Source organism: Dermacentor albipictus, chromosome 1, assembly GCF_038994185.2.
Source record: "Dermacentor albipictus isolate Rhodes 1998 colony chromosome 1, USDA_Dalb.pri_finalv2, whole genome shotgun sequence".
In the NCBI taxonomy this organism is placed as follows: Eukaryota; Metazoa; Arthropoda; class Arachnida; order Ixodida; family Ixodidae; genus Dermacentor; species Dermacentor albipictus.
Genome location: NC_091821.1, coordinates 143,027,607 through 143,042,945, shown reverse-complemented (window position 1 = coordinate 143,042,945; position 15,339 = coordinate 143,027,607). Strand labels below are relative to the sequence as shown.

Sequence of the window (15,339 nt, the reverse complement as noted above, 5' to 3'; positions counted from 1 at the left end):
ACGAATGGGGTTATCTTGCTCCACGACAATGCCCGTCCCCACGACGCTAATGGGGTTAACACAAAACAGCCAAAGTTCAAGTAGCAACCGCTGCAACATCCGCCATGCAGCCCAGATCTGTCGCTTCGCGACTTCCACATTTTGGAACAATTGAAGAAAGAGCTCAAAGGAACCAGATTCGTGTCGGACGATGACGTGAAAGAGTCAGTGACAGACTTTTTGAAGCAGCAACCCAAGGAGTTTATGAGACGAGAATCACGCGAATCGTTAGTCAGTTGGACAAATGTCTAAATGGTCATGGAGACTACATTTAAATAAAGTGCCGTGCTTGTCCTATTCGAATTTGCTCACTTTCATTTGACTCACTCTCGTATATTTTGCAGAACTCCTGCTTTTTATATGTGCTCTCTGTTGAGACTATAATTTCGGTGCAATTATTCACAATACATGACCGGTGATAGCTGCTCCTGCTCAATACATTGGAACAAAAGACAGCGTCATTGAGATTTTTCCCTGGCGGTTACATATGTACAAGAATGTAAACAAAGTTCTTGAATGACAAAGTTTCATTAAAATATTTGTCTTCAACTTGTTCATTGCATGGCCTTTCTATTTTTTATATCAGCGGCATGTATTGCTTTGCTGGTTTCGAATTTATATATTTTTAAAGTTCGTGTGATATTTTCTTTACTTATTCTAGGACGGCAGTGAAAAATTACGCCAGGGCAAGGGTGTGTGGTGAAGCCGCGCGTGTGCTGCGTGTGGTCGATCTCGCGAGTGAAAGTCGGTGTGTGGTGATAAAGTGGTTTCCGGCCCACATGGGCAGTGATGTGTCGGATCACGGCAACGCTAACCACAACGAGACGGCGAACGCGGCGGCGCGAGGACTAACCAACCGTGCCGCTGCTACTACAGCCGACCCGTCGTGGTGGTGGGAAACCAAGGACAAAATGACTTCCTACAATGAAATTGTGAAATGGTACCGACTAGAGCGAAGGACTATGCCGCCACCTCATCCGGGCTTGACCCGTAAGGAGGCGGTTTTATACCGACAACTTCAAAAGGGGTCGTTATTCACCCCGGTGCTGATGAGGCACGTGGGTCCAAGTGTTTATGAAAGTGATCTGTGTTGTGTGTGCCGAAAGGAAAGAGCCACTGCAGCTCACATCCTTTGGGACTGTGCTAAGAATCCGCATGAAGCTGCAACACTAACAACGATCCCGCCGCGGCTCGAGGCCGCAACGAGATGCTATGACCAAGACGTCCAAACCCAGGCCGTCCAGCAGATCTCGGCGGCCCTCGAAAGGCAACGACCGAGCGAAACCGGAGGGAGGCTGCCACCCCAAAGGAGGGGCAGGCGCGGTCGACCAAAGGGAATAGTGCGGCCGCGGCCGAAGTAGAGGCGCCACACGCCGCGAAGACGTCATGGCCGCGTCACAGTAACGCCTCCCTAACAGGGGAAGGCTAACCGTTCTGCAGGCGTTCAGAACAAAGTTTCGTCACTCACTCACTCACTTATTAAATAGTCAAAAAACATGGAAGCATTGACATCAGTTATTTCGGGCACAATTCTTGGGACATACGAGTATATTCTTTTATGAATAAATATATATTTTACTGCTCTTGACAGTGCGTAGCGTTTAAAAATTCGTATGCAGCATCTTTGACAGTGGTAATGCATTTATTATTTATCTATTTGATCCTTTGAAAAATTTTATAAGGAAGAGGCTGACCTGCAACGTGAGCCCCACCCTCCTGAACAACATTTCTGGCTACGCCACTGGAATAGCTAGGGCAAAAATGACACGGATGTATAGACAAACTCAACAGGATTAATAAGCAAACCTAGAGGCAGTATGTACATTGAGTCCAAGAAGATGTACGATAACTGCGGTGGCTTCTTACTCGTATTTCATATCCTACTTTATGGCTCTGTTATGAGACGCTGGTCCGTAGGCAGTTGAGTCGCATGCTGTGGTTGCAACAGTATCCAACGCAAGTGTGCAGCATGCCAATCAATTCATCAATGAGCTGAAAATCATACAGGCAGTAGTTGATCGCTCGTAGTCCTGGTCGTGCGTCTTATTTGTCCCTCTGCACAGTGTGAATAGAAATTCGCGTGCGTATGCTCTACGGCAGCTAATAGAGCTGCTCTAATGTTAGCACAAATGGCTAGGTGGGGAGATGAAATTAGGAAATTCGCGGGCGCTAGTTGGAATCGGCTGGCGCAGGACAGGGGTAATTGGAGATTGCAGGGAAGAGGCCTTCATCCTACAATGGTCATAGAATTGAATGATGATAATGATGCTGCTGCTGATGATGATGGTGCTAATGATGATGATGATGATCATGATGATGATGGTTAGCACACCAAACGAAAGAAAAAGATAAAGCAAGTGACCACTACTAGGTCTATGATGCATAAAGAGATGTGGCGACACACTCTGCGCATATTTCTGCGCACCTTCCATCTTATCATCTGGCCAAGCATACCACAGCTGCACGCTGGATTGCATGGTCGATAAAGCATAGCGCCACCGCCATGTCACCCGAGGTATGCGTCACCGACGGTGGCTATAAAAACAGGCTGCCTGGCTGAGAAAAGCCGCCTTCTACCATCCGCTACTGTGACGAACGTAGCGTTGGTATGCCCGTCCGCTGCCATCGTTCGTCGAATAAAGAAGCGTTACGTTTTTATGTTGGGATTCGTCCTTCGCTAGACACGACATCCCCACATTAGTAGTAGTACATCCCCAACACATTTGTCAATGGTAGATTCATAGAGGCACGTTCAGCTAACGAGAGAAAATAATGATACCATTCCTATTTTTCGCCAAACCAAGAAAATATGTTGCATAAGAAATCTGTTTACGAGATATTTTACAAAGCACCGGGGATGCTACTTCCACTTTTGCAGAAAGGTACACGGCATCCGTGATTATGAAAGAATTTACGTCCACATGTTCAAGCTACAAAACACCGCACAGTCATGCCATAGAACTCTTGAACAAGTGTCGTGCTTTTCATCTTCATTATCAGTTTATTTGGCGTTTTTTTTTTCATACAAAGTATCACTGTTAAAACAGTGATATAATGTTCATAAAAAACACAGATAGATAATGAATACGTAAGCTAATCGACATAATCAGCCTCAACTTTCAAAGCAAATAGCTTATGACAGTATATAGTAAATAAAATTAGGACACGAATAATACGGAAGAGTTCTCAGCAGACACAATAAAATAGTGGTAGTTTAAATAGCGCTTCAGCCAGTTAACCTTGCGTGCTTGATCTTCAAAACAAAGGACTAGAACTAATTAATGTATACGGACGTAAGCTGGCGCGCATAATTCATTGCCACAACAATTTCTGTTTAGTTCAGGGAGCGCCAGACTTTGGACCGAATTGCGTACCTTGGTAGCTGTGTAGAGGATGCCAGAATAAAGAAATCTTTCAGTTTCCCTTTATTCTTTATACCAACGTATGGTGCCTTCCTAAAAGGCACCTCTCCCCCCTGCCCCACCCTTTTTGAGTCATGGCCTAAACACTCTTAATAATCTCTACATATATATTAATGGTCATTTGTCAGGTATAATCAAGAGTTGTCACTGTGTCGGCATCGTTCTTGAGAAACACAAATTGTGCATATGTTATAAAAAATATCGGTGAATAAGGACACGCAATACTGCACGTTCTTGGCAACATGGCGAGGCCGCGACGGGGAACTTCCATGGACAAACACGGGAAGTGTCATTTCGATTTAGCTTTTGTCTATTCAGAAGTAACTAATACAACACTGACACCAGAACACCCTGCAGGGACAACCTCCTGCACCAGCTGATCATAAAAAGTGTCCGTCTATAGAGTTCTAGCACGGGGATCATAGCACAACCATAAAAGCCTCTCGTGACTAAGTTGAGAGCAGCCGATAAATGATGAGACTTTTTCTGCATACTTCCACAAAGCACGCGTCATCAACTTTTCAAAGTGTTTGTCACACATAAGTGGGTTATTCACGTTTAAAAGGTTCAAAATTCCACGGCCACGCATTTACGACCTGCTCCAGACACTTCCTTAAATAGAGGGAACGAAATATACAAGCGGGTCTGACTGCAGTCGCGCGTAAGCTCTTTTTCTTTTTTGTTTAGCTTTTTTTTTATTCAGGTTCTGTTATTGCAACTACATGTTATGCGATAATCTGTATTTTCTTTGACGACGATAACTGTTCGGGGTTCTTTGTCCACATTTTGGGGCGTTGGTGGTCACATAAATCATACTCGTTCTGAGCCTATTTGAATCGCTGTATAAGGTTCAAGCCATGAGTTTACATCGGAGTCATGCGCTCTCCGCGTCTAGTGGTGGAATAGAAAGAGACGTTGCAAGAACTTAAAATATCTCAGTGCGACTTGCAAAAGTTTTCAAAGCGTTTATGATAATGCCGCAACGATCCACTTGGTCGTAGATTTAACCATATGACACGCAAAGTGGGAAGTTCAAATGTTGCACACAAGGTTCTAGACTCGGCGTCAAAGAATCTGGTGAAAAGGGGAAAAAAATACGAGTTGCTGCGCAATGTAATGGAGTGTTGTGCCATTACCACAAGCCCGGATTCCGAATCTGCAAGATGCGGAATCTATCCTGCGAGCGCCCTAATTCTCCCTTCACAAGTCAAGATGCTGAGCCGTCAGGCAGCGGTGTCCTGCTGCGGGAGAAGCCTCGGCGAGCCGCACGTTTGGACGTGTCGGCGTGTGCCAGACAGCCCGGCGCCGCACCTCCCTTGCCTGGAGGTCACCGCGCGCGCGAACTTTGAACCGGGTGGCCAGCGCGGTCGCTGGTTGGACCCCTCGGACGACCGTCGTGTGCTGACTTTGTATTGGGCCGTTGGAGTGACAATGGTTCCTCGGGGATTATAAAAGCAGCAACGCGCTGCCTGAAAAACAGGATCCGCCGACCCACCGGGAGACAGTGTCGCTCCCGACTGGGGGGAGATGTGTCACGCGTTTTCGCCGGACGTCGTCGTGCGAGAACAGTCGCGTTTGTTGTGAGCACTCGGCCCCAGTGCCGACCCGTTCATGTCCTGTATGATAACCTGTATATAATGTATAAAGTCCCTTTTGTTATTCTCATCGACGCCAGGCTCGGAGTCTTCGCTACCAACGCTCTGTCACGAAACGGGTGACGAGCGCTACGGGACCACAAAGCCGTAATCGTGGTGCAGCGGTGCAAGTTCGTAATAGGAGAAGCTCCAGGCGGTTTAACCTGACTCCTCTTTAGGGGAGCCGTAGAAGGCATTTTGTCGACACACTACGCCGATATGAATGCCCTCCCTGACCAACATAACTCAGCACCCTCGTTCCTAGAATCATTTATGGAATGAAGCGGTAGATTACTGGAATCATTCCTCAGGAAAAACAGCTCTATAAAAAGTTGCGATGCTGCACCATCTTCCTACGCGGATGGTGCAGCATCGGAGCTTTTGCCTCATTGACCGCAAGTGTCATGACACAACATTTCGCTCTTCTATGCGACTCAAATCCCCTAATATCAGTGCTAGAGAAGCGATATTCAGCAGGTTTTTCAACACTTCTCCTTCGATAAAGCGAGTGAATCGTCGACAGGAATGCAGATTGATGAAACGTGAGTGGCCAACAGAGAGCGCGCGCATAGGATGTTTTTGCGCTTTGACAATGTAGTTGGAAATGCTAAACAGGTTGGCGGGGTAGTTGGTTCGGATTCATGATAACCGAGAAAGAGAATAGACAAAGAAACAGTATGCGTGTGCGTGTGTCGTCTTTTTTCTTTTCTTTCTTCGTACAGTAACGTTTCACATTGAAGTCGGAAAGGAAACATTTCGAGAGAGTGGCGAATGCCGCAGCAGTTACTTACTCCGAGGAGAGAGTATAAGACGACAGGCGTCTGCGTCCAGCTGCAGTCTCCCATGGGAATGGCGATGAGCCCCTCCTGGACGAAGATTGCCGGCTAAAACGGCGGCTTTGACGCCGCTCGGTTCCCTTGTGACGTAGATACATCTCCAGGTACATGTCCTCCTCACCCATGTCCTCCGTGATCGTCGTCGCCGCCATGGTGACCGCTCGCTGTCCTGTTCCCAAGAAAAAAAAGTCAATGGTTCGTTTTCCTCACCTAAAGGACAACCGTTATCATGTACGACTCTGCCCTCTCTACCCACTGCCACCACATCCTATTTCGGCTGACCGTGCACAGGATTGCAAAGCACGTTTCTTTGCGAAGGTGCCTACTAGAGCCTAAAGGTCGTCAACTCTTGCATGCGACACGCCAAAATGAGATCCTGTTTGTTTATGCAGTAGATACACGATGTCCTTTTTGAGCACTCGATTGGACACTTTTCTGAAGATCCAGAGGGCAAATATCCGATGCTGGCCAAAGTGCCTTTATAATGATGATCTCCATTGCTATGGCAGCATCCGCAAAGATATCCAACCGTTGAATTGCCATATCGAGGCCATAGTCTTCAAATCAGGCTACATGAGCTTTATTCTGCTTTATCAGCGCGTTGTTAACTCGTGTTCTGAAAAGAACAAAACAACAGACGTGTTCTCCGAATTCTCCATACCTTGATTTTTTAAATTTTCTAGCCTTTACCCTTCTCCCAGTGCAGAGCAGCCAACCAGACAATCACTCTGGATAACCTCTCTGATTTTCATTTTGATGCGAAAGCATCAAATGGCCCACTGAGCGAAAAAGCTGGCATCTGTCGTCTGGACAAGCGAAAAATGGCACCCAAATTCTCACTCGCTGCGACGCCACGTCATGAGCACGCCTCGACGGAGCAGAGCGGGTGCATGGGAACACCTGCTGACGCAATAGCGCACCATGTGTTGCGTGGGGAGAAGGCAGCGCCGCTACGCCACGTCACGCTCACTCGCGGAAGCCTGTATTATCCGCGCGTTCCTTGCCCGTGCAAGATCTCGACTGCATTCTAAATGCGCCTCGGTAAGGCCAAATCAAGAGGCGCCAAGCCGTTGGCCAAGCGTGTCAACGCGCTCGCTTGTCGGCGAGGCGTTCACAACTCGAAGGATCGCTCAGCGGCGTTTAATTGGACTTCCCAACTCATAAGAAGTGCTTAGGTGTTCTCGAGTTTTTTTTTTCTTCTCTCTTTCTTCAGCGTCCATTAGCAGGAAATAACTGCAATACAGCGGTGCTGGAGAGTTCCCGGCTCAGGCCTATTCTCGGTAATTTGTACTGTATATTTGAATGCGCTTAGAAAAAGGTACCCTTTGATATAACAAGGCAACTCACGCTTTTCTTGTTTTTTAGTTGACACGCCTATGTCGAAGACAGCATAACTTCTTTCTATATAGAAAAAGTGACTCCTATGAACTACCCATAGTATATAAATATTTACTCTAAACATCTCTTATTGGTCAAAGAAATAATTAAGGACGAGTCCTCTACATAGCCTACTTTTTAAATGCCTCGCTAAATTTATGACTCAAGGTTTCCGGACTGAACTATGTGAAGGTTAGGAAATTCCAGTGGCATCAACCCACCAAATGTTGATTGCAGTCACGTCATGACCTTAGCAGCCCGCGAAACTTCAGCGAAATTGTTTACGGATACACCAAACATATGCGTCATCAAGCAAATGCGTTATACTTACAGGCTTCAAAACATTAAGAAGACTGCAGCGTTTACCTAAACATAAATATAAAGGTGCCCGAGCGTCTTATCACCAACAAAATCAGGAGGAGAGTGAGCGAATAATATTCAATTTTGGAAAGCTTTTATGAGCATGATAGTAACTTGTGCCTTGAGTGATTACTATCGATGAAGAGGCTATTAAGTTGCTTGATAATAAAAGCAAAGAATGATCACTACCTGCTATTAAGAGAGGCTGGTTCTTCTCAAAACAAGAAAGCATCGTTTCTCAAGTTAACCATAAAAAAACAAGGCCGCCATTATCTGGGACACGAAAGAGGTTGTAACACTTAAAGCTGCATAAATGTGACACCGTCAGTGCGAGTTACTTCTTTGTCTGGCTGTGAAACAAATACACTGCTAAAGAAGAAATTAGCGAGCGTCATGTCAGGAACGTGCTCCGGTGGGTGGTTTACGGGACAATGCAGCTGCTGACAATTGTGTCAGTGCCATGACTCATTTTTAAGGAAATGACTATCTCTACCGCCCACCTTATAGAAGGCATTTCTTTTTACGTTTCCTTCTTTCAGATCGGAAAGCAATCAAAAGAAACAATTTCGTTAGTGTAATTATTCAAGTTGCAGTAGACCAAAGACAAGCTGTCGTTTCCTTTCTCTTCAGGTGTGCTAAGAAGTTTTAAAAACGACGGTGCTAAGCCTGCATTCTACACTTCGTTGTGGGTGGGTCAAGATAGTCATTTTCGTTGTTCTGTGACTTGCCGATTCAGCCCGGGAGACGACTGGGGCGCAAATAGATCAACTGGACCCACGAAGCGCTGTTGTGTGCAGTTTATTTCTTCGTGCCCAGCCGTCTTCCGCGCTGCATCGTGAAACCATGGTATCAACTCGCTCAAACCTACGTCCTGCGCATAATCCTATGTCCATTTTTGTTCTTTGTCGGGACGAGAACATTTTAGCACATCTGAGCCTAGAGATATCCAAAAATTTATTGTCTTCCACTAAAATAAGCGGGTATAGCCGGTGTCCTTTTCTTGATCGGATAAATTTATCGTGTCTCCACATAATCGCCATTGATCTCGACAGCCATTTGGAATGTGTGTGCCCATTTTCTTGAAGCACTCCCGAAAGCCACCGTTAAAGAACTTGACAGTTTCGCTTGAGTGTTATCGCTATATCTTCTCGGTGCTGTTTGAAGAAAGAGCAGCGTCTGCACCACGCAGTGTATTATGATAAAATTGTGAATTAGAATTCATAAACATCTTTAGGAAGGTTTTCTCCGATTTCACCCGAGCTTCATTCTTTAGCAAACCATGAGCCTAACAGAATCTGTGGAGTTGGTTTTGGAGAATTAAGCACAACCTGCTCGTTTTGAAATTCTTGCGATTTCTATGAACATGCAGTTGTAGATTCATCTGCGGCTATTCTTGGCGATATCTTTCTTTCCAGCAAAGGGTTCGAGCCAAGGTAGAAGACGATGATTCTTGTTCACGGAAATCATCATGACGCGCTCATTCACCTAGCCTGAAATTAACAAAAAAAACTGTTTCCTTAACTCGGCACAACCTAAACAACAACAAAGCACACGGGAAAGGGCAACTACCGGCGCTTATTAGCACTTGTTTTTTTTTTTCAGGAAACACTCATTCTATAAGAACAAGCCTTTGACTTACGCATACGCCACGCCATGTCACAGCATCTTATCATGTGCGATTGTCACATGTGTTCTAAAAGTTGCAATTTCCCTATTTCATATTGTTAAGGAAGCGCGGCTAACGCAGACATCACCATTCTGCTTTAAAAATGAAGCTTCCATACTTTCTCGAGACGCGATTCCTCGGTGACCCGCCGTGGTTGCTTAGTGGCTATGGCATTGGGCTGCTAAACATTAAGTCGCGGGATCGAATCTCAGCCACGGCGGCCGCATTCCGATGGGGGCGAAATGCGAAGACAGCCGTATATTTAGGCGCACGTTTAAGAACTCCAGATGGACCAAATTATTACGGCGTGCCTCATAATCAGGTCGTAGTTTTGGCCCGTAAAACCCCATAATTTATTATTTATTTAATGCGTCTTCGTGCCAAAGCAAAACTGTGGTTGCATGAGACGACGGTTCGCCCGCCCAGTCTCAAAAGCATGTCGGGAGCGCGGCCATTCAGAATCAAGCTCGATCGAGGGGTTGGCCAAAGGCGCTTTGTTCAGTCAGGCACGAGGTCAAGTTCGTATCGCGCACGAGTGCTCCTTGGTATACATAACGTCCCTCTCACAGGTGGACGCGTGTATACGTTGGTCAGAGAAGCAAATATGTCCAAACACGCACCTATACCGGAGCATAAAAACCATCTGGAAGGTTTCACAGGCTCGCATGGCAGCACACTGTCCGGACTGTGCCTTTGAGCCGTTGCTTCGCACCACAATTCTTCATCCACACAAAGATGTTATGTCCCAAGAGACTACAGGAAAAGAAAATTCTGGGTTTTTTTACGTGCTAAAACCACAATATGTTTATGAAGCACGCCGTATTGGGAGACTCCTGATTAATTGAGACCCCCGGGAATATTTAACGTGCACCCAATGCATGGTTAACGGGCGTCCTTGCATTTCGCGTCCCCACCGAAATGCCGCCGCCGCGGTCGGGATTTGATCCGCCGGCGCCCTCAGGCTTAGCAGGGCAACGCCAAAGCCATTACGCCACCACGGCGAATAGGTTACTGAAGCTCATTCTACAAAGCGTAATGGTGATGGAGATCTCTAAGCTAAGCTTCCCTAACACTAACAGATAGTGAAATAGCAGTTTTGAACACGGGTTACGGTTGTGCATGAAGAAACACTGAGATATAGCGTGGCGCTATCGTAAAGCATAGACTTCTGTTCGTACAGTACTACTGGTGTTTCCTAAAAACACGATCAGTTGTTAGTCAGCATTCATATTGCCTTTTTTCGTGTGCATTCTCATTGTCATTGCTTACTTATTTTGCGCCTTTTTTTTTAGGAAAATAAATCCGAAACTGGCTCAATTGAACGTACTTCCAAGAAAACAACTATTTGGTAGTTCTCAGAGCGAATACCTACTCACCCAAGCAATTTCTGAGCTTTTTGAAGGTTTGTATGGCTGAATAATTGCTTTAAAAATGGCGCTGCAAGGACACTAGTTTGTTGCGGCGGTAACGAGCCCACGAAAATATGGAATCGGTTAAGTCAATTTATCAGCCCTACGATGAATAAACTAAAGAGTACGTTATTGCGAAATTGATCAAGCGAATCCCGATAAAATATTTTCATGATCGGTTCATTCCCATTGTTTAAGAAACTGACTTTTAGGACTCCTCACGTACAAACTGCTGCCAAATTAGCACGAAATCGGCGTTTAAGGAGATCGAGCCCGTATATTCGTCTTTATTTTCTCGAAGAGAGCTGGAATCGAAACTCAACGTAATTGAATTTTTTTTCCTACGCCTTGCACGTAATAAAGGTTGCGTGTCGCTCACTTTCTGTTCAAACCCAACTCTTGGGCACCGCCATTGTACAAACGAAGAAATCAGGTTAACCTAAGTTTGCGAGGCTCAACAACGAACTAATACTTCTCATTTTTAATCTCACTTAAATGACACAAAAATGGAGGCATTTGCACTTCTTTAGGAAAATGCGTGATCTATTGCACATTTTATTACCCAAGATTTTGTGAAAAATTAAGCATTAATTTATGCATGGAAAGTAACTCAAGTAAGAAGAGCCATCGACGAATTTTAATCCTTCTTTTAAACATAATTTAAAGACGGCGATTCGCTTTTGAAGACGCAGATTATCTCAAAATTCACGTCTGTAAGCGATACAGCTAGCCATAATCTAGCGGATTAATCTTTTGCCGATGCAACCAACTTTCGCATGTGAAAATCACCTCATGATTAACTGCATTTGGGTTACCTACGTCAGACAGGTCAATTTTTCAATCTTTTGTGAAATGTTTCGGATGAGAATATTGAACTAAATTAATTTACTCTTGTCCCACATATAAATATCAGGTTTCACGGCGTACGTAAAGTGCAAATATAGTAATGTGCAAACTTAATATTAATGCAAGCATAATAAGAACACTGTTCTAAACGTGTTATCTGCCTTTCCCCTCCCACCCGTTCGTAAATATGAAGTACTCGTATAATGGAGGGTCGACAACTGAAGGAATTTCATGAAGAATATTTGCTTGTAAATACCAAACATGCGAAACTCACGAGAATCTACTGCACTGTTCCCGTTGTTCCGATGCGCATGGACTCTTCTCGGTGCATGCTCATTGATAATACGCACACAACTTTACGCAGAGACGATCCAACAATCAAAAGCACTAGAAGACAGTCGCTATAAGCGGTCAGTTTTATCAGGCAACTTCCTTTTCCGGGTGTATTGCACAGAAAATTACGCGCCACGGGGATCATTCGTTAACAAAAGTTATTGTTATTTTTTTCTTGGTAGGCGCACTCACAGGCCCACACACGTTTGGCTTTGGCAGGTCGAGTGAGCCTGTAGTCCGGTAACCAACGCCGTGCCTTAGCGAGCAGTTGTTACGCTGGTTGACAGAGGAGACCTATATACCACGTGCAATACAAGTATATAATGTGGAAATCGAACGTAATCAAGTCAAGCGTTAAATTATGGCCCTAGAAAATTAAAACTGAACGCCTACGATGCAGTCAAAGTTTATAAGTACGAACATCTGTGGAGCACCTCTTTGGATGATGTGGGTGCACACGTAGCAGATTAGTCGACAGAACTGAATAAAGTTTGTCGGCTTAGAAAGAAAAATGCGAGAAAAACATTTAAAAAGCAGTCGACGCCAATGGGACAAGCTCGCCAACAGTGTGTCGAGTGTAAAGTACAATCCTCCATAACGAACGCGCCTCAGTTCGTCCTATATATAGGTATGAGTGAATGCGAGGGTGGAGAATGCAACTTCTTATGCATGTTCACCTGTGCGTAAACGCCATGTCGTGCGTTCTCCGGGTGGGTCGGGCTCTCCGAGAAGAACGGCGGCAACGGGAGCGCGCACCAGCCGGCGGTGCGAGTGGCAGACGATGCTCGAGACGCGTGCTCACCAACGAGCGCGCTGCTGGAACAATGACAGCCGGCAGTGCGCAAGTTCCGCAAACGAGCGCTCCTGTGAGGAACCGCCGCCGCCGCAGCAGCAGCAGCAAAGTGCTTCCGCGAACGAGAGGGCGAGGTCGCCGAACCCTTCACGTTTGCCCAGACATGGTAATCCCTCCTCTGCTAGTATCGATTTTGTCGCCCAGTAACGTTCGCGAACACCTGCTCTAAGTCTTCACGACCACTCATTTTCAAACCGAGAGCGGCGAAGCAAAAAGAAAAAAAAGAAATAAATGCAGCCGACAGTGGAATTTTCCCGATGGTCGGAGACTGTCGGGTGCAGCCAAGGCCAATCAGTCTGCAAAACTGTGCTGTAGCATGCGTTATCCAATTTGATGACACTAGGATGTGTACTTAAAGAATCGTATGCTGAAAACAGCATGAGTAGAGAAGGCTTAAATGGAAAGCCTTGAGTATAGCCTGCTCCAGGTCGCAAATTGATAGGCTAACGGCGAAAAATATGTATTGCGAGCTCACGAATGCATACTGCCGTTTTCTGTTTGCTGCGAAGTATCGAAAGTTCTACCCCTGGTGGGCCGGTTATACCTGAATCTTAGTCAACAAGGAAAGTAGCTATGGAAAAATAATTATGGGCATAGACAAACGAGACGTTAGCAAGCGATCCACGCTCAATATGTAAACATATTTATTTATTTATTTATTTATTTATTTATTTATTTATTTATTTATTTATTTATTTATTTATTTATTTGACCACAGGGCCTTTGGGGCGTTAAAGAGGGTGTGGGTACAGATTTAACAGAATCTAAAGCGCTTGGCTCTCGTGCTCAATTAAGAGAACGCAAAGGCAGCATAGGCTAAGCACCAATTATTTCAGAGAGTACAGAAAACACAGACATTTACAAAAACACCAGCAGTGTGAAATACACATCTACGCATCAATCTTCAAGTTGTTTATTGATCACATGAAGATATGTGCATTGGGTATGTGGGTATGGTAAAAAGGTGGGGCCCCATAACTCTCGTAGGAGTTGTGAAGTTATATGTTATATGCTGTTATATAAACACTAGAGCGCGTGAGAATTTGAGACAGCACAAATATGGTACATACTCGTTGAGCAAGTGACGCAAGCAGAAAAGAGAGAAGCTTAGTTTTGTAGCTTATAAATGGCTGCTATGCTATTATAACTGTTGGTAATTTGCAGCGAAAACTATATAGTTACTTTTCTTTGCGTTTGCAAGAGGACAGTTAGATTGAAGCCAGTTAGATATCTATAGTAGGACATCATTACCTTCTTTGTAAAGATTTGTTTACGTACCAGCTGTATCGTAATATTGGTATCGTCTTCTGAGAGATAGTCGGGTAAATCGTTGAGGTATGCTACAAAAAAGGGCCTAATATCGATGCCTGAGGAATTCCACATTTAGTTATCATTTGGGATGACGACATATTGTTCACCACTACGTAATGCTGCCGATTTCTCAAATATGTGCTAATTAGGCTTAAGGTTGCTCCACGAATACCATACTTTTCAAGGTTATTTTTAGTAATATGTCGTGGTTCACAAGATCAAAATCCTTGGTTAGGTCAATGAAAATACCCACGGTTAATTTTCTTCTTAAGTTTATTTTAGATTTTTTTTTCAGTGTTAATTAACGCTGCCTCAGACGACTATCTTTCTATATATCCGTATTCCTCTTCAGCATAAATGATGTGCGCTGTGAAAAACTTATTCAATCGGGCTAGCACTACTTTCTCAAAAATTATGGAAAATGGGGACAGCACGGATATTGGTCGGTAATTGGACATATTCATCTTATACCCTTTCTTAAACACTGGCACAACCTTGGAAAATTTTAATAGCGTCGGGAACGACCCTGAAACGGACACTTCGTTAATGATATGTGATAGGGGTTCGCATATAATCATTGAAGGATGTTTTGGCAGTGGTACAGATACCAAGTCTAGACTGGTTGATCAAGCATTTCTTAAAGAGAGGATTATATTGTTGACCTCATGAGGTTCAGTAGGCTTAAGAAAGAGAAAACTGGGAGGGTTGGTTGTTGTGACTCTGTCTGATTGGGATGTACGTGACTTATCTACAATTAAATTATTGGTCATTGTATTGAAGCAACTGTTGAAGCTTTTAGTATTAATAGAAAAATCATTTACTATCGTGCCAGTTACCAAGACTCCACTTATAGTCTTTGCGTTGCACGAGTTTAGAGTGGTAGTTATCACTTTCTATCTAGCTTTTGAGTCACCATGTGCTTGTTTAATTTTAGCGTGTAAATAATTTCGCTTTTCGCTTAGAAATCATGTTTAGGCTTTCAAGCTTTTTCTTGTACGTCCTATACTTGTTATTTAATGTGACGTTGTGTGGTTCTCGCGGTAGTTTCCTATAAATGTTATCTTTGTAATTTAATGACTTTAAAATGCCGGTTGTTAGCCACGGTTTTCTTGTAGAGTGCTAGAGCATAAACTAAAGATAACAGCGTACCATAAAAATTGTGCACTAAAATTCACAACGAAATCAGCTTTTATTTACTGTAGAACAACGCCAGTTGAAATACTTTCTTAATGAGCAGTTGACGTTTATCTCTC

At 44.4% G+C, this 15,339-nt stretch overlaps 1 protein-coding gene across 1 annotated transcript in view; it reads right to left on the bottom strand.

Annotated features, from left to right (window-relative positions):
* The window catches only part of LOC135900103 (transmembrane channel-like protein 1), a 122,729-nt gene that overhangs the window by 86,690 nt on the left and 20,700 nt on the right, over positions 1-15,339 (bottom strand). Inside the window, exon 2 of the mRNA XM_065429550.1 lies at positions 5,887-6,100. Within this exon, the coding sequence (XP_065285622.1) occupies positions 5,887-6,083 (197 nt within the window). The 5' untranslated portion in view covers positions 6,084-6,100. The remainder of the gene's footprint in view (positions 1-5,886; positions 6,101-15,339) is intronic.